This window comes from Helianthus annuus, chromosome 10 (assembly GCF_002127325.2).
Source record: "Helianthus annuus cultivar XRQ/B chromosome 10, HanXRQr2.0-SUNRISE, whole genome shotgun sequence".
Lineage (NCBI taxonomy): Eukaryota > Viridiplantae > Streptophyta > Magnoliopsida > Asterales > Asteraceae > Helianthus > Helianthus annuus.
In genome coordinates, this window is record NC_035442.2 from 169521358 (window position 1) to 169541187 (window position 19830).

At 35.5% G+C, this 19830-nt stretch overlaps 1 protein-coding gene across 1 annotated transcript; it reads left to right on the forward strand.

The window, feature by feature from the left end:
* Positions 1-16295: 16295 nt before the first annotated feature.
* LOC110886548 (gibberellin 20-oxidase-like protein) lies at positions 16296-18901 on the forward strand. The gene is made up of 2 exons (XM_022134359.2): positions 16296-17020; positions 18280-18901. The coding sequence occupies exons 1-2, from the start codon at positions 16491-16493 to the stop codon at positions 18845-18847; spliced, it is 1098 nt and encodes a 365-aa protein (XP_021990051.1). The 5' UTR covers positions 16296-16490; the 3' UTR covers positions 18848-18901.
* The last annotated feature ends 929 nt before the right edge of the window (positions 18902-19830 follow it).

Below are 19830 nucleotides of genomic sequence, written 5' to 3' on the forward strand. Positions count from 1 at the left end.
AGCTTCCATTGCCCACCACGGGGCCGTGTCCAGTGAGCACGGGGGCGTGGTGAAAGTACAGCAGGCGTATTAATTGTAATTGCGAATTACAATTAATGAAGAGAGAAAGTGTCAGACGGGCACGGGGGCGTGTCCAGCGGACACGGGGCCGTGCCCAGCCTTCTGTTCAGCCTATAAATAGGAGTGCTTGGTTTCATTTCAACTCATCCCTTGGCACACCACCTCTCTCACACTTCATCCACCACCCACCACCACCATAACACCATCATCCACCACCATCATCCATTGTCCATCGTAGAGTGTGTGAGTCGTCTCGGGATCCAAGATTGATAGTAAGAGTTCTTGACAATCAAGGCCATGTTTGCCTAAGTCTCTTACATCACTTGGGGAAGACAAGTGTTTAGTATAATACTTTTTATTTTTAATCTTTTGCACTTTTTATTTGGTTTTGTATTAATGACTTTAATAACTAGTTGCTTATGTTTAAGGTGATCTTTCCTTATCGTTTGTCCGTGGTGTCTTGGCATTATTTTACTGTCTATATAAAATAAAAGATTTTCACCATTCATATCTCCACGGTCTATATGGAGGTATGTTGGCTACCTGGTCGGGGGTTAAGGGAACGGTTTGGTAAGGGTCTTGCCCTTGTTCAGCGTTTAGAGGTCCTGCAAGGGACCTGGGTCAATTTTAGTAGGATCTCCTTCAATACCCATAGGTATTGGATGGCGGGGATCCAAACTCTTTGACCCCCTCATAAGTTAACTACTATTAATACTATAACCCGGCTATTTAGGACTGTATCCCTGCTGACTCAGACTACTTAGCCGAGGGTAACGTCACCGCCAAAAGCGGGGCCTACCACAATTTGCATTAATAACTTAATTCATTATCTTCCAATAATCCAACCCCTTTAGGATTGTATCCTTGCTGACTCAAACTACTGGGTTGAGGGTAACGTCGCCTTCAAAAGAGGGGCCTACTACAATAACTAAGATAATCTCTTAAATAAGTGCAAAAGTGCGAAAATAATCAAAGGTTATACTAATACACGAGTCGGATCCAAGTGATTCATCTTGTCTATCTGTTTTTATTTTATTTTTATTTTTCAGCATTTAGTTAGTTTTTATTTTCTTAGTTTAAAAATCTTTTCTAACTTTTTGATTTGATTAGACGTTGAGGATAAACCGGTACTAAAAGCTTTTGTGTCCTTGGACGACCTCGGTATCTTACCAACACTATACTACGTCCACGATGGGTGCACTTGCCCATATGTGTGTTTAGTGTTAGTGAATATCGTGTTTTATAAATTTAAAACTTGGCTAAAAGTGTAAAAAGGGCTTAAATATACATCTAAATTATATAACACCTCACACACATCAAAAACCAACAATTTATTTTTACAGATACCGAAGAACTTTGTTCGGGATCACCAAATCAATGGCTACTGTAATGCTACGCTGTCATTTGGCCATGTTAAGTTTCTGGTACCGCTACATGTAAGGACAGATCCAAGAAGAGTGGATGATGAAAACCATGTCATAATGTATGCGGACTGGCAGCATATCCTGGACGAAGCGGGGATGACTAAGGACAAAGTGATGAGGTTTGAGCTGGTGGGAGAAAAAAGTGTCGCAGGTGATAAGGTCTACTTCGAAGTTTGTTAGATATCAATCGTAGAACTTTTTCGGATTCACTGGTTTATGTTTTTGTTATGTTTGTTGGACAACTTTCCTTTTCTAACTGCATGTAGAACTTTAACAGTCACATCCCATTACGATGTTATCGTAATTTTGGTTCGGGATGTCTAAAATATATAACTGAAATATCTATGACAATTGTCTTGGGCTATGATACAAACAGGGCCAGCCCAAGCCCAAGTGTTTTGAGGCTTGGGCTTTGGCCACCAAATTAATAGGGCACCAGATTTTAATAAAAGGTTGCATAAATTGATATATGATTTGGGCCTGACCTGCCAAATAACGTTAAAATGAATCAATATTGGCTCCAAAATGTATTTATTGTTTATCAAAAAGACAGGCTTATGACCCAGGCATCAAGTCTGAAATATACCGATGTCCCATTCTATATTATGAGAACCTAAAACATGGAAACAAAAAATGTTATGGAAAGCTTATATTAATAACAAAATATACATAAAGGAAATATATATCTATATATAACAACCAAACACATAAAAACCATGCAAAACAACGTAATTACAAATGGCATATTTAGTTAACCAAACCAGTATATAAAGTAAGTAAACATTAAATACAAGTGTTCAAGTAAGAGAGACATAATATGCTACCTTTATAGAAGCGTACACGGTAGCAATTCCACTTCTCAATAACAACATACAAAACACTTAGACCAATGCATCACTTGACATCAAAGGTAAGTTATAAAAAACTTCCTTATAAACAACATTTCTTGTTAATTGGTTAGAACACTTGCCATCATTTTATCAACATAAAATCGTAGACTAGCTCGAGATGTAACACGGGAGGCAATCACATAAAGTTGACCATGTGAAAAAACAGGCTTTACCAAGTAACCACAAACATGTTTAAATGTTTGGCCCTGACTTTTATTAATTGTCATAGCAAAACATAGTTTCACGGGAAACTGTCTTCTCCTAAAGTGGAAAGGCCAACATGTAGAAGTTGGAGTCATATCGATTCTAGAAATAAAAGCTCTTTCTCCGACATGCGTACCCGTAATAATAACGCCCTCAATAACACGATGACTTATTTGAGTAACCACTAAACGGGTCCCATTACACAATCCTTTCTTGAGATTCAAGTTAGTAGCAATATGATTGGTGCCCCAACCTTTAACTTTAATATGTGATTCGGTAAGCCAGAAAACTGTAAAGTATTAAGAAACTCCGTAGGATACATAGCCTGCATTTCTTCAATATTATTTGTACTTGCACAAATGGAATCGAGACTAAATAACTCATGATTGTCACCTGGCAACTTATCAAGAACATGTAGATTAATCGTATCAACCTCATTGTTAGTCGATGATAAAATACAGCGCTCCTGTAGGTAAGAAACATCAGTGAATCGTTCTTCTATATTAGGAAATGTATCTGAAACAACTGATTCAATAGGATTATCTGAAACATGAATCAATAGATCGCGAGGTATATTAATCCAAGTTCTCTCATCTTCCCCGTCTAGCGAAATTGCAGGAAGACGACCAGACCCCATATCTAAAATCCACTTATTGAAATCTCGATGCTGTATTACAACATCGTCATTAACACTTGAACTATTCAACCGCATATTAATTGTTAAAGAAAACACCTTACACGCACCCCATATAGTCGATGACTTATTCACAACCGAAACAACAATCTCACTACGCGGAGCAAGCGGAATAACAGGAAGAATTTGTCGAAAGTCTCCTCCAAGAGCGACACATTTCCCTCCAAATACTCGACGGTCTGCACCAGGTATATTATTTCGACAAATATCTCTAAAAGTACGGTCAACCGCTTCAAATGCATAACGATGCTGTAGCGGTGCCTCATCCTATATTATAAGCGCAGCATCATTAATCAGCCCAGCAAGATCCGTCTCAACATCAATCGAGCAGCAAGAATCCTTATCAAGTTCAAAGGGAATCTTAAAACGCGAATGCGCTGTACGACCACCAGGTAGTAGAAGAGAGGCAATCCCAGAAGAAGCAACAGACAAGACGATTTGGCCACGTGAACGAAAACAGGAAATGAGAGTCTTCCATAAATACGTTTTTCACGTCCCTCCGCTACCAAAAATAAAAACAGCACCACCCGTCCGTCTATCAACACAATCACATACATAATCAAACACCTCCCTTTGTTCAGCATTCAATCCACGAAATAAATCATGAAAAAGCGTCATTTCTTCTTCAATATTGAAGGTGCGCTCAGCCATAATCAACCGATTTTCCATAGTATCAACCAATTGACGATCAATTTGAGGCAAATTAGGAAAATCTAATAAACTTTTACCATGACCAATTAAAACTCTTTCAATCTTAATCAATGTATAATTGAGAATCTCTTCATCTGTGAATACCACATCATCATTCTGCAGCATTGTGCGTCGATTGTAAGCAATATCATCTGATAAGTAAGGTAGACAATCAAAAAATAACCTCCGTTGATCACTAACCGTACAAAACAATAGAATGCAGACAAATGAATCACGAAGTTGATTCCCCAGCTACCATTGAGAAGCTTCACGTATTGAATCTACTCACTCAACATCATATCCTAACAAACCCAACGCATTGCAAGCAGACATATAAGTTGGATGCTCAACACCATCAATCGTACGAATGTCTTTAAAGCTTAATGGCCCACGTTGAACATTTAATAACATACGGAGGTAATACTTTTCACCCATCGATGGGCTCACATAATAAATGCGGCCAATACAAACCGTCCTATGTCGTGGCAACCACTCCTTCTCCTTTTCATGCCAAGTGAACTTTGATGGAAACTCTACATATGTCAAAGAACGACCATGCGGAAACCTTTCATTTGCACGCATCCATTCAGTAAATTTTGACATGCTAGCTGTAGCACGTTGGGCAACTTCCTCAACCTCATCATTATCATGAAAATACACTCTATTACACCCTTCCTCATGAAAAGGTAATCGCTCAACAGCAACATCACGGTACTTCATTTCAAATTCAAAAATCTTCCAACATGCCTCAATAGAAGATATATATCGACAATTTAAATATTCCTCAATTTCATTTTCATTATGTAATAAGGACGCAAACGTTGTCCTATTTTGAGCACCTTCCAAAACCACAGTTGCACGATCTGGACCTTTGTTTATATAAGTAAAAAGATACTTGACTAACATCCCTTGGTTGCACCACTCGACATTAATGTGACAACCATATTTCACCAACAATTCACGGTTATAAGGAACAACATACCGATTATCAAGCTTAATATCTTGAGAACCAACTTTAACAACTCTTGAATTATTGGGCCTCTTATAACACGGCCAACCATCATTTCGGATGAATGTCTCCTCACAATAATTCTTTGGGTACCCTTTACTACATACACCGTTATGCATACAAGGACTTGAAGGGTTGAGCAAACCACATGGACCATGCATCATTTGCGTACGAACAATACCAAAAGCTATAGGGTCTTCCACCTCCGAAGGAAGCTCAGCAGATATATATTTATCGATATTGTCAACCGTATTAATCTTATCTTCAGGTTGTAAAAAAAGCAGAATATGAGAGTGTGGAAGTCCTCGTTTCTGAAACTCGATTGTATAGATAACTAAAAAAATGACCAAAACAAATATTAAACCTAGCTATAGAATAAAAAAAAAATCGTATAATATTTAAACAATGGAAATGCTAGTAACAAACCTGCTTTCGTGTGTCCAAAAATATTCCTTTTCCTTATGTCTTTGATAAGTTCATCAAGTTTAATTTTGAAAACACGGGCAACAATGTCCGGGCGGTCGGATGCACTCATACCAGGGGTTGCTGCTTGAATGTGTCGGGTAATTTCCGGCCATTTTGAATTGCATGTCATAGTAATAAAAAGGTCCGGAGCCCCGGCCCAACGACAAATAGCCATTGCATCCTGATACTGTTGAATCATATATCTTGGCCCACCGGCAAATGTTGCTGGCAAGATAACACGTCGACCAACTGCTTCACAACTTGTTTCACCATCAGTGATACGATCATATAAACCATTATACAAATCCGAATGAATAGTGTTTTGGTTTTGTTTAAACCAATTCATCTCATGTTCAAGGATAGCTGAATAACAGTCCACAACATACGTCTGAAATAAACGGCCAGATTTGTGTAATGTCTTACCTTCATTCCTCCTAAGTTGTAAATGGTAAGAATAATATTCTCTTAATGAAACCGATTGCCGCCTACTTGATGCAGATATATTACATAGAGGAATATTAAGATGGAATCCATCTTCTCCATACGGAAACAACAAAGGATACTGCAACGCCATAAAACTTGGGTGCAATTCAGATATACGCTTTGCACTACGACTACCACGTTCTTCAATAATAATATCACGTGAGTCCGTAGGATTTCCGTCACCTGGAATCAATGCAGCCACTTCAGGAACAATAGGCAAAGAATATTGTCCTTCTCTTCTATTTCGCGTACCAAGCAAGCGAAGCGTAAGAGGTTGCATTGAGTTGTCATTAAACCTTTCACGTGCCATCCTAAAAGCCTGCACCAATGCATTGTTCGCATCAAGCATCAACAGCAAGTCATTCACTAATGTGCGTAGGATGACTTGATCAGACGTTGGTGACACACAATTTCGCAAAGCATAAAAGCGATTATCAATCTCATTTTCCGTGTCATAAACGTACAATTGAGCAAATCTAGGGCGTCCATCAGGATGCATAGGCAACAATGATCCAATATTATGATGGTTGTGGCCATTCAAACGGAATGTATAAGGCCCACGACCATCATTTAAATCCGTAGATATTCTCCCACCGGTTGAGGTAAATGCAAACATCGCATTTAAAAGCTTTATGTTTTCTCTAAACACTCGAGATCGTGATTCCCCATTGTAATCAAGAAGACGACCCAACATTTGAGGAGGATGTCGAAGAAATGGCAAGCAAACCTTTCCTTCACTACAACATAATGAAAAACTTGGAACACGAGGAGTTAAACTTTTAATAGTTCGTTCCTCATACCAAAGCATAGCTCCACAATGAACACAACTATGGTTTGCATCACCGATATCACAATACGACGGACATCGCCCTAAAAAAGGTAAGTAAAGTGTAAGCAAACACTATCAATGTCATATAAGGTGTTCATATATACAAAGTATCACACTAAAAAATATGATGTTTACGATGTCTGTTTTCGTCTTGAAAGACGTTTGCACGGGAAGGTACTTCCACCTGATTCGAATGTAGACATCCAGATGTTTGTGAAACCGTTGAACCTAATGAAGATTGCACAGCTCCATTTGTTCTACTGGTATAATGCACAACGCCTCTGTTGATACGATCAACTAAAAAAAGCAAAGATAACAATAAACCTATTCAATTTAAAAGGCTTAACCCACATAATATCAAATCATAGGTGCTATTGGGTGAAAACACATAACAAACATGAGAACTCAATCAAGCGTACCATTGCAACGTCTTTGAGTACTTGTAGCCTCACATGTTAAATCAGAAGGGCGATCACGTAATCGAGGACGACCCATTTGGCCCGTCCGTCTACGCCCAACTTCAGTCGTTGCATTAGAAGATATATTTTCCTGAGTGGTACGTATAACCGCAAATGAATCCGAAATTGAAGTGATCGGAGAAGGTTGCACATTTTCATTTGGCATACGCATATAGCGTACCACATTTCTGCTAGAACTACCAACTGCATACACAGCAACAGTAGCACTAACAGGTTTAAAGGGTTTACATGGTAAATATAAACATGCAAACCCCATAACAAACGAACAATAAGGGGTGTTAGCATATGAAAAAAATCATAAGAAATACAAGAACATAGATAACCACACCGTAAGAACACCGTTGTGAGGATGCAACATCAGGCGTCACAACAGGAAGTCGCTCCCGCAATCGAGGACGGCCCATACGACCACGGCCCCTACGACATTCAACACGTGTAGATGCTGACGTTTCATGCGAAGGGACCGAAGAAATTGAATCGGAATCAGTTGATATAGGTGCACTCATATCAACACCTTCTGATACATATATCTTTAGAAAAGCATGACAAGAGTCAATTATAATGTCACACAAAACATAAAATGCTAGTAACATATATAATATCTCAAGGACAACCAAAACTTTAAAAATTGCAACATCAAATTACCAAAATAGAAGCAACAACAAAAGAAACATTATGACAACTACAAGGTAACACTTAAACTCAAAGTTACGAAAATTACAAGATAAAACTTTCTCAAACTAATAATCCGGGGAAGCTATGGTCTCTGTGTAAACCGCACCATGCATTTGCCTATAGAAAAACATACGGCAGAAATAACCTAGATGATCCCGTTGCAAATCAATTTCAATCACTTTTCCAAATTTCGTTATAACAAGACATGTCCCTAGCAAATTGTAGTATGTGAAAGAACACATAGTTGATAATGGCATCCACAACTTATAAGGATATGCAAAAACCTTCATCCAACTTTTATTTTTAAGCCTCCACAATACAATTTCTCGTCTATAGTCATAGTTTCCGATACAAACATACATATGAAGCTCCTCGTTTATGTTAACTAAACTTCCACTAACTTCATCGTCATATACATTAGGGAAACATAATTCAGAAAACGACTTTGAATTCACATCAAAACGAATAACCGTCAATCCATCTAAACGACCATGGCATTGGGTAACGACAAAATATAAACCACTACCACACAAAGTTGTTGGCGACCAAAGGTAGGTATAATGGTGGTACGGGAGGTGTTTTAGGAAGCGTACAGTACTCCATGAATTCAGCTCCATCGAATAAATATAAACGGTCATTGTACCTCGTCTACGTTTAATATGTAAAATGTTGTAATCATCAGAAGAGTCAACAAAAAATCCTAAAGCATCACTATCAACTTTGTAGAAACCTTGCGAATTAGAATTTGCCAACTTCTTGAACCTAGTCGTCAATGGATTCCAAACAACCAACTCACAAGTGTTTTGGAGACAAACACACAACATACCATCCAAACTTGCCAAAAAAACATTCTAGAAGGATGAGCATAGAACGGGCGGGTAACACCTCTTGGTAAAATAAATCCCGGGGACTTATAATTTAAGGAATGTACTTCGATAGTCTTCCAACCAACCATCAACAATTTTTTATCAGCCGATGCACGCATGTAATGACAATGAGCCCTTACAAACTTACGATCTAAAATGAAATCTAACCACTCCTTGCAGACAAGCTTACAATGAGCAACATTTTTTGGTGGAAGTCTTGCAATTATATCCAACATTACTAATAAAAATGGAAGGCACGACATACCGCTTTTATCTAAAAACACAATTTACAAAGAAAAATAAATTAAATCATCGTAAGTTTCAAGCATAAGATAAATACTAATAATAGGTCTTGAATATTTATACAAAATTATAACTAACAAAGAAAACATGTATTATCACAATATAGGATAATAAAAATATTAAAAATAAAAAATAAATCAACAAAAATATGTTAACTAATAACAATAAAACAATTATTACAAACTAAAGTACGAATTTGTATCAATATGGGCCAGATATATCACATTTGCATTTTGGGCCAGGTTATCAAACCGGATCAGGTAAACATGAGACGGGCCGGTTTGGATACAGAATACGGATAATCCAAATTAAGAAACGGATACTACATAACGGCAGTTAACTCAACCCTAACCACATATGCGATGAATTCATCCCTCTTTCTTGTCCAAGTCGCTCATCTCTGCATCCCGTATTCATCGAGACATCAACAGTTTCCACGGCCATTCACCATGGTTATACTTGTGTACACTCCATTCTTCTCCGTCATACTTATCATCAGTTCAATCGATTCAAAATTTCAAGGTATTTACCTCTATAAACCCTAGCATATTATACATCATACTATTTTGTTTGACTAGGGTTCTTCATATTCGATTAATACCTTCTTTGATTATCGATCAGGGTTAATGGATGTGGATCTTCATATTTGATAAATAACCTCCGGATTTTAGGGTTTGAGTTATTCAAACATGTCAGAACTGTATTAAGGCAATTTTAGGGTTAACGGTTGTGGATTGATGTTATTATGCTTATTCATATTCGATTAGAGTTATTCGGAATTTAGGCCTTCAGTTATGCAAACATGCCAGATCTGTGTTTCGGTAGATTGATGGGCTTAGGATTTTTCGTTGTCCTCAATATAGTACCACCGAGTTAAAGACATGGCGTAGATAAGCTCTAGAACATAAACAAATGGGGGCTGAGTTGGATCCAAAACTTGGCAGACACTTTGTAAGTTTTATTTCTTATGATTATGACTACATCATTGAATCAGTAGTAAGGTTTTGTCTATTTTAATGTGCTAACAGGAGGGATCATATGAAAGACAGAAGCTAGGCTTATCCTTGAGAGTTTGAATCAGCTTACGGACATATTGTGCATCTTGCAACCCATGCTCTTAATAAAAAATTATGGCACTGTAAGTCTTTCTAACCACTGATTCATACTTCTTATTATGCCTATGTGTTTGCTTTAATAAAAAATTGTTTGAATTTAAAGGTATAATTTGCACAATTTATGTTTTTCATATAAGTTACAGACTGTGTTTTAGATATAACACTTAAGTGTGCTTAGCTTTGATCTGACACTGGTAGAATGTTCACATTTAATAAGACATCGGTCTACATGTATTTGAACACATATCAAACACCTAAATGGTTTTGATTCTATTGTTTAAACTAAAAAAGCAAACACACATTCAAACTGATTTGTAGAAAAAAGATGAACTAAAGAGATTAGGAAAACATACCTTAATTCTCCAACTGGCTCTCCAAAGCTACTCAATATGATGATTTTTATGATAAACAAAGTACGAAGAAAGAAAGCGACACTGTAAAGTCATAGAACTACATTATATAGAGCTAATATCCGAAAATTTCTCATGGAAGTTAATATTAATTCAGACAGTTAATAAATCATGGGATAGTGGGAAAGTGGGCTAAACTGAAAATATTTTTAAAATAACTGCATAATCAGTTACTAAACCTATAAGTTTTATATACCAGCTAAATTTTCATTTGAATTTTTTATAAACAAAGCTGAACTTCTGTAAACGTATCAACAAAAATATTAAACTATTTGATAAAACTTTTTTTTCCACTAATGAAAACATATTTATTAAAAACTTTTATGTGTACTGACATTGGAATACAATAACAATTAAAAATATAATTTTATATTTATCTAAACATAATATATAAGCAATTCTTTATAAACAAATAATACACAAACAAATAGTAGAGTAAAAAGCAAACATTAACTAAAAAAAGAACATTACATCCGATGAAGGAATTTTTCAAAATTCAACAAACATTTCGAAGCAAAAAGAAAAAAAAAAGGATTAGCAAACAACATGTATTACTGAAGACTTGCCGGCACAATAGTTTCCACATACATTGTTGTTCGTATAGCATGATTCCAATCGCTTGGTATGAAAAGATCACATGTCTTCTTGTTCAAATCGATTTCATAAACCTCACCCCAATCTGTCATCACAAAACACTTTTCTTCTGAACTAACATGTGTAATTGAGCACCAAACTGGCGTTGGAATATAACTGATCTTCAGAAACATCATGACCTTTGTCCAATGCTCACCTTCATAACGCCATAGATCCACAGCCATATCTATAAACCCATGACTAACAAACACGTGAAGTTTGTTATTCATATTAACCAAGTTCCCCTGGCATGTTTCACCATTGCCAACATATGGAAACCTTATTTCTGAAAACGTCTCTGTATTCACATCAAATCGAATTATGACAATATCACCAGCAAGCCAAAACTGGAATACAGTAAAATATAAACCATCCTCACAAAAAGTCCCCCCCCCCCCCGACCACACATAACCATTAGTATGGTAATGCCTTTTTTGTAAAAACGGTATTCTCTTCCAATGACTGGTCCTCCTTGAATAAGCCATAACATCAACTGTAAAACGACCACGTTTTATATGTAAAACTCTGTAATCATTAGAGGAATCGATGTATAGGCCAACAGCATCGGAATAGATTTTGAAAAAACCATAAGACTTAGAATCAGATATGTTGATGCAGCTACGGATCAACGGATTCCAAATAAGCATTTCAAACGTATTGCGTAAACAAACACATAAAAGCCCATTCAAGCTTGATAAAATCCACACATCAGAAGGGCGAACATGAAACGGTAGGGTAATCATGGTTTTCTCATCGACTAAATCAACACCCGTGCTGGAAATAAAGCATGATTCCTGTCCGATACTAAGAATTTTTTGTCTAGACCCCTTACTCATATGTCTACAGTGCATCATGACAAACTCCTTCGACGATATACATGACAACCATTCTTTACATACCTTCTTTGCACGACCTACACATTTTGCAGGAAGTCTTGGCAGTATCTCTGACATTATTAAGTCAGGACCAAGGTCAGGCAACTTAGTGTTCGACTCAGAGGTTGAGTAGAGGCACCCCTTCAACTTTTTCATAACTCGTTAGTTTCTGATATTAGAATCTAGAAATACAGTAATACATGAATTTTAGTGATATTAGTGATATCTTATATAGAGCTACATGTCCGACTTTTAATGAGAACAGTTCATTTATTGAGTAAAACTTAGGTAGTTATTCAATCATGGGTTAGTGAGCAAGGATCATGACAAGTGGGTAAGTGGACTGACTTAGAAATAAACTTAACATAACCGAACGATTATATTAATTTCTAAAAACCTAAGGTAGTTACTTGATCATGGCTTAGTGGCCCGATGATCATGGTAACGTGACTAAGAAGGCTGACTTCGACATTAATTCAGTATAACCGTCTTTTTTATAGGTTTTTTTTCAAAATATCTTATTCTTTTCCCGTTGTTATTTATATAACTGAATGCTATTTTGAATTTTCGCTCTAAACAATAGAAAATTTATTATTTTAAAAAAACCTATGAAGGACTAAATATTTTTTAAATACCTAAATAGGCCTCTTGTTTGAGAACACGGAATTTGTTAACATGAAACAGGATATTATTGGGTACTTAATTTTCTAGTTTGTTTTTCTATGAATTATAGGTAACTTCTTATATAACTGTTGAAGTTATGCATATCTGGACTTTTTTTTAAGTATTTTGAAAGTAAAAGAACATTTAACCTTTATAAACATACATACAAATTGGTGAAAACCGCTACTTACATCTTCTTTTTTATTCATAACAGTAATGTTTATTATTAAATAAACAATTAATCATCAACATATATGCTAAAACTTATTATAATAGTAACAAAAACAATAAGTTGTTACGTGTTAAATTGATTTGTGTGTTACTAAAACTGTAGACCAACTATGTGTTAGGAAAACTTAATCTAACTGATTGGTTGATTTTGATGTTAACACATTATGTAATATGTAATATAGTTAACATATAAAACATAGAAAAATCAATTGAAAAAAGGAAACTACATTTAAACTAAAAATAGTTGAACAAACAAACCTTAACAAACACTGACTTGAAAGGAAAAACATAAAAGATGACTATGACAAAACAGGACTTAAACTGAGTAAACTTAAAATGCAACCCATCCAACATGATCGTTGCAATTTTTAGTTATACGTGGAATCTTTGATCTTTTCAATGGACTATCCAAAGAGTCTGCTGTATCACTTAACTTAGACTCCAAATCATCTTGTTGTTTTGCCTTAAAATCATCTTTCTGACCATTCGAATCTTCACTTTGGGTAATATCAATGACCTCATCCCATTTCCAAGTTAGGAGCGCATGCTTTCTTTTAGCTTGTTTTTTCTATATTCTGAAACTACAAGAACTAAAAACATTAGTATAATACATTTTAAAAAAAAAACATATAGGTGTGAAACAATCATGATACACTTATGCAATTAAAACTTTATTTTAAAAAAACACCACCTGTTCAATAACCTCCCTATGCATTTCAGATTTGAATGGACTAAAATACTGTCCATATGAAATGATCTCTCCACTTCCACTGTCCGTCTGAAACAATAAATTGATAGAATTTAACAAATCAGACTAAATATCAAAACAATTTTTATACATTAGCTGTGACTTAAAACGATACCTTCGGAGAATCTTTCATTGGGCTGCATATTTGATTCTTCTTCGGTGTCATTGCATTAAAACCCAGCTGAAAAAATTACAATTGCTACCATATATTAGAAGACTAAATATTTGGTGCAATTCACAAACAATTAGAAACCATCCACATTTAGATAGCAGTTTATAAATATGCACTATAAAAAAGGTACCATAGAAGAATCTTTCTCTAGGCTAAACATTTCAATATCAATTTTCTTGGTTGTTGCATTGGAACTCAACTGCAAAAAAAGCTTAGAATTCTTAACATTTCAATCTTCCTGTATGCTTTGCTAACTAATAATTTACATTCCAACTTACTTTCATTGCAGACTCATCGTCTTCATAAATGTCCACGAAGTCATCTGATATCCATTGCTGTAGATGTGTTGCTGTATGAATATAGGAAAAGCGAAAAAAAGACAGAAGTTTACACTACCTGAACTTGTATTATATAGCCACCAAAATATGCAGTTAAGTGTCCACTACCCACTAAGTCCCTGAAAATAAGGAACACATTTTAAACCGCATTGCAACCTGCATTTCTGATTGGTGCATCTTGATAAACTGCAGGAAACCGCAAGATCATGGGTGAGAGAGTGCTGAACTGCCGTGAACTGCTGCTTCTAGAAGGAATTTAGAGACTTTATACGGCTGAGATTAAAAGTTGATGACTTTGAACGGCTGTAATTAGCCCAAAAGACGGTTAGCAACAACGGGAACAATATAATATAGAATTAAATTCTTTGGCATGTTAAACTTAAACTCAAGCTCGTTAATTAAATTAGCTTTAATTAAGACTTAAGACTGTTTAAACTCAGTTAAATCGAGAGTTAATAGCCAAAATGGTCCCTGAGGTTTGCTCACTTTTGCCACTTTAGTCCAAATTCAAAATTTTTTAAATCTGGGTCCCTGAGGTTTGCATTTTGTTGTCATTTTAGTCCAAATTTCAAAAAAGTCAAATTTTATCAATTTTTTTACTGAAATTTGTTTTTATCCTTATTTCAAACAAGGGCAAAATTATCATTCTATATTATTATTAAATAATTTATATTAAAGAAAATAAAAAAAAAAACCCTTAAAAGCCCCTGTTTCGATCAAACCCTACTCAAACCCCATCTTCTTCTTCCTTCCTCAACCTGCTTTAAACCCTAACAATGGTGGTATGCACATGTGGAGCTCCGACGCAGATTCGCACATCATGGACCACACAAAACCCAGGTCGTTGATTCCATCGTTGCAACAAACCTAAGCCAGTAAGTCGATTAAACTCCTTTCCCCAATTTCATGTAAACCTAACCCTAAATTGTTTAATAATAATATAGAATGACAATTTTGCCCTTGTTTGTAATAAGGATAAAGACAAATTTCAGTAAAAAATTGATAAAATTTGACTTTTTTGAAATTTGGACTAAAATGGCAAAAAAATGCAAACCTCAGGGACCCAGATTTAAAAAGTTTGGAATTTCAACTAAAGTGGTAAAAGTGAGCAAACCTCAGGGACCATTTTGGCTATTAACTCTAAAATCGAGCTTTTAACTAGCCGCTATCAAGTAGCTCTAGCTCACAGCTGCACAAATCATTTAAACCAGTGTTCAGAAGTGAATCTCATTGACATATAGCTTAAAATGCTCATTTTCTCCTGCACTTAAAATGCCCAGGTTATAAATATATATTAAATAGATTGGAAATCCATGTAATAGAATGAAAATATTAAATAGTTAGTAATTAAGATTTATAAATTATATGATAATACATTTACATAAGACATAATTGACATTTTTTTAATTAATATTTAGCTCAAAGAAATCCAACTATATAGTCATATTGAATCTAATAAATAAACGAGTTAAATGTTGTTTTAGTCCTTGTGATTTGGGCCATTTTGCTAGTTTATTTCAAAGGTTTCATTTTTCGTCTGTGGGTCCAAAAAAGTTTCTCAATTGTCATTTTAGTCCACTAGGTTTACTTCATCCATTTATTATGTTAACGAGAAAGACAATTCGGTCATTTTATGTGTCCGAATTGTCTTTCTAGTTAACAGAATTACATATAAAATGACCGAATTGGCCTTCTCGTTAACAGAAAAAATGGATGAAATTAACACAATGGACTAAAATAGCAACGGTGAAACCTTCTGGACACACAGACAAAAAATGAAACCTTTGGAGTAAACTGATAAAATGGCTCAAACCACATGGACTAAAATCGCATTTAACTCTAATAAACAATGATAAGTGTTGGAAACTTGGACGCTGCCATAAGCCCATAACTACTCCGAAATCGAATACTTAATCTAGCTGAAAACGATGGGCTTTAAAATCCATAACTTCAACCTAAGCCCATACTACTTCAAGTAGCCCAACCCAACCCAATGTACACTGTCATCACCAATTGCCATAATCCCCGCCATTTTCGGGCCACCAGCATCACCGGAAAAGCAAAGATGAAAAAAAATGCCATCATTGCTACTTCATCCTTTACTCTCTTTACAGTCATAAAGCTCTCAAAATCATTAAAATAATCATTTCAAAACACAGATATATTAACAACTAATACTATCACTACCTGATTGATCTCATCAAGCTTAAAACAGTTTTTCAAACCCCTCCCTCATGGCAACCTGGCCTGAATCACTCCATCACAATTCGGTCGAGTTTCGAGCCCCACCGCCATCACCAATAGCCTCAGGCCGCCGCTCTTCAGTCGCTAACGACGAGTTTCTGACTGAATTTCTTCACCACTCGCTTCGTGTACCTGATCTTATCCTACCGGATCGCGTCTCTCCTAGACAAAAATCTAAGATCCAGAACCTTCCGAAACTCGATTACAGATTTCTGGATTCGATTGAAGGTGATGTCAATGCTGAGAATTGTGAGGTGATTGCACGGACAGGTTGTTTTGAGCTTGTGAACCATGGGATATCAGATCAACTTGTTCGTTATGTTTCGAGTTATGGTGCGGGAATATTCGAGTTGTCGCCGGAGAAGAAGGCGGTTATGTCCAGATCTGGTGATCGGATGTACGGTTTTGTGGAGTTTTATGGTGAAGAAAAGGAAACATGTGAAGAATTTGCGTGGTGTAGAGATGATGCTTTTAGGAAGAAATTGGATGCAGTTTTGCCTCTTCAGATATCAAATTTCAGGTGATTATTAATAATCTCTTCTCAAATCATATCATTCAAAATTTAAAAATTACTAAGAGGGTGTTTGAGGTTGAGTTTTGAAGGAGATTTTTAGATTATTGAGTTTTGAAATTGTAAATAATCAGTTTTGAGTGTTTGGGTAAAAAAATTAAAAAATTGATTATTTGCGTTTAGAAAGTTACAAAACGCAGTTTTCCAAAAGCAGCTCCCCCCCCCCCCCCTACTGCAACAAAACGCAGTTTTCCAAAAAATGATTATTTGCGTTTAGAAAAGGATTTTCACTTGTTTATTTTTTTAAATATATATTTGCCAAACACTCAAATAGTTGATTATCTGATTATTGTGATATCAAGCAACACAATCAAATTCAAACACTATCTTTCAACATCACGTTTTGTTACAGTTAATTATCTAGTTAATTATCTGATTCTGATTATTCAAAACGCATAATCTATTTTCAAAACTCAAACCCCAAACACCCTCTAACACGAATTGAGACGTTGAACATATACACGAATTAAACTTGTAGCAAAAATGATAACATGATCCTGAAATTATCATTCGTAATTTCAAATTCATAATGTCCCGCTTACAGGGGCGTAGCTACATAGAGGGTATGAGTTCGGCCGAAACCGTACCAAAAAAAAAAAATTAATGTTATATTTTGACATCGCACTTTTAGAAATTTCGCCACGAACCCATAAAATCCTTTAAATCGAATCCTGGAAAAATTCCGAACCCGAAGAAAAAAAAATTCTGGTTACGCCCCTGTCCGCCTGTGGTGTGCGCATATAATGTATATATGTGTAGGCGCTTAGTGAAATTGCACTAACTTTAACGTTATTTTACTAATTTCGTAAAAATAATGTTAAAAGCGGCGGACTGTTAATCATGCATCATGTGGTGGCGTTGCTAGCCGAAAGACAATGGAGTACATGCACCAATCGGTCTTTGTACCGATTTGCTACGTGTTATGTGTCTTAGGTCCAAGGCTTAAGCAAAACTACTATTGAGCTGGGGGTCTCATTGAAAGCCGCCTCTTTATTCGAGATAAGTCTGTTTACATCTTACCCTCATTGGTGGGATTTACTGAGGATGATGATAATGGATTTCAGATTCATAACACGAATCTAGTCATTGAACATTTGCACAAATTAAACTTGCAACAAAAAAGATGACATGAATCGAGAAATTATCATATCATTCATTATTTCAAATTCATAACATGAATCTAACATTTGCAAGAATCAAACTTACAGCGAAAACGTGGAGATCCTAACGTCCGAAATCGAGAAGATATGCAAAATCATCCTGAAGTTTCTACTCAACAACACCCAAGGAACAATATCAGTACCTCACGATGCTAAAGCAAGCAACAAACAAACTGCCGAAACCATTTGCTACTTCTACAAGCACCATCAGGATCCAAACACAAACCATAACGAAAATCACCAAACGAACGCTTTAAAATACGACATGATTCGGATGCTGATAAGAGGATCCCAACATTCACACACGCTATGTGTTCACGTATGCAATGGATCCGAGTTTCATGTCTACTCGAAGAAAGGTTTGGTGTCGTTTTGTCCTGAGAAAGGCGCGTTGGTGATCACCATTGGTGATCGGTTGCAGAGATGGAGTGAAGGGAGATATAAGCATGTGATGGGAAGGCCAGTTTTCAAAGGTGAAGGAGATGATTGTGTTTCAATGGCGTTTATGTATAATCCTCCACCTGTTCCTGTACCTGTGATTATTTCAGTTGGTCACCAAGCTTTGTTTGTTTTGATTTTGGCACTTGTTTATAAGTTTTATTGTGTGATTAACTAACAATGGTTAAAGTGTGGTTGTTTGATTTGTGAAGTTTCTTGTTATTTCTTTGAATTTGATTGTAAATTTTTTATTAATTATTATGCATAATTTTTGTTTTGATTGTGGATAATAACAAACCATGACATTTTACCATTATTGTGATGATTATTTGTGACATCTTAGTTTTATGAAATGTGAGTGATGTCGAATTTACACCAACTTTTATTAGAATAGAAATTTTATAAGTAAACTAAAAGTATTTTAATAACTTCAAAACTAAACACCAAGGTCACACTAACTTTTGTTTAAGATCTTTTGGAATGTGGATTATGAATTCAATGGATACTAATGTGCAAAAACTATGTGTTGGGGTGGTGATGTTAAAATTTGTAAGACTCAGTTTTGACGATTTGTATATTAATTAGCATTCACCTTATGGAAAAAATTACGTCAAACGTTTATAAAAATAATCACGTCGTAACGGAAAAGCCGGAATGTAATAAAACATCGTATTTTAAATGTTGTAAGAGGAAAGAAAAAAAAAACAAAAGGGAGAAAACGAAACCTTGAAGAAGTGTTTGACAACTTATGCGTTTGTATTTCACTGACTTGTATATTATCACGCGTAACTCATTTTGTATAAAATTTACAGTGAAATTGAAACATAGATAAAAAAAGAATTTTTAAGGGTATATTTAGAATTTTATAAAATATTATATTTTAAATTTTAAAAGTTATAAAAGAAAAAACAAAAACTTACACACAAGCCACTTGTCATAACATTGTTGGTTAAAAAAACAACAAAAAAAAAACAAAGCAAAACTTTTGGGTGTGTCCCGTAAAGTAGTCTCTTTTTGTTAACAAAAATATTCTTTTTGATGAAATACATGTTATAGTAGTAAAAGTTATCAACATGCTCGATCCTGATTATTGAGGTTCGCTAATTTTAGTTGTCAAAAGTTAAATTTTCAATTTTTAGAACTTGCTATCGTAACTTTATT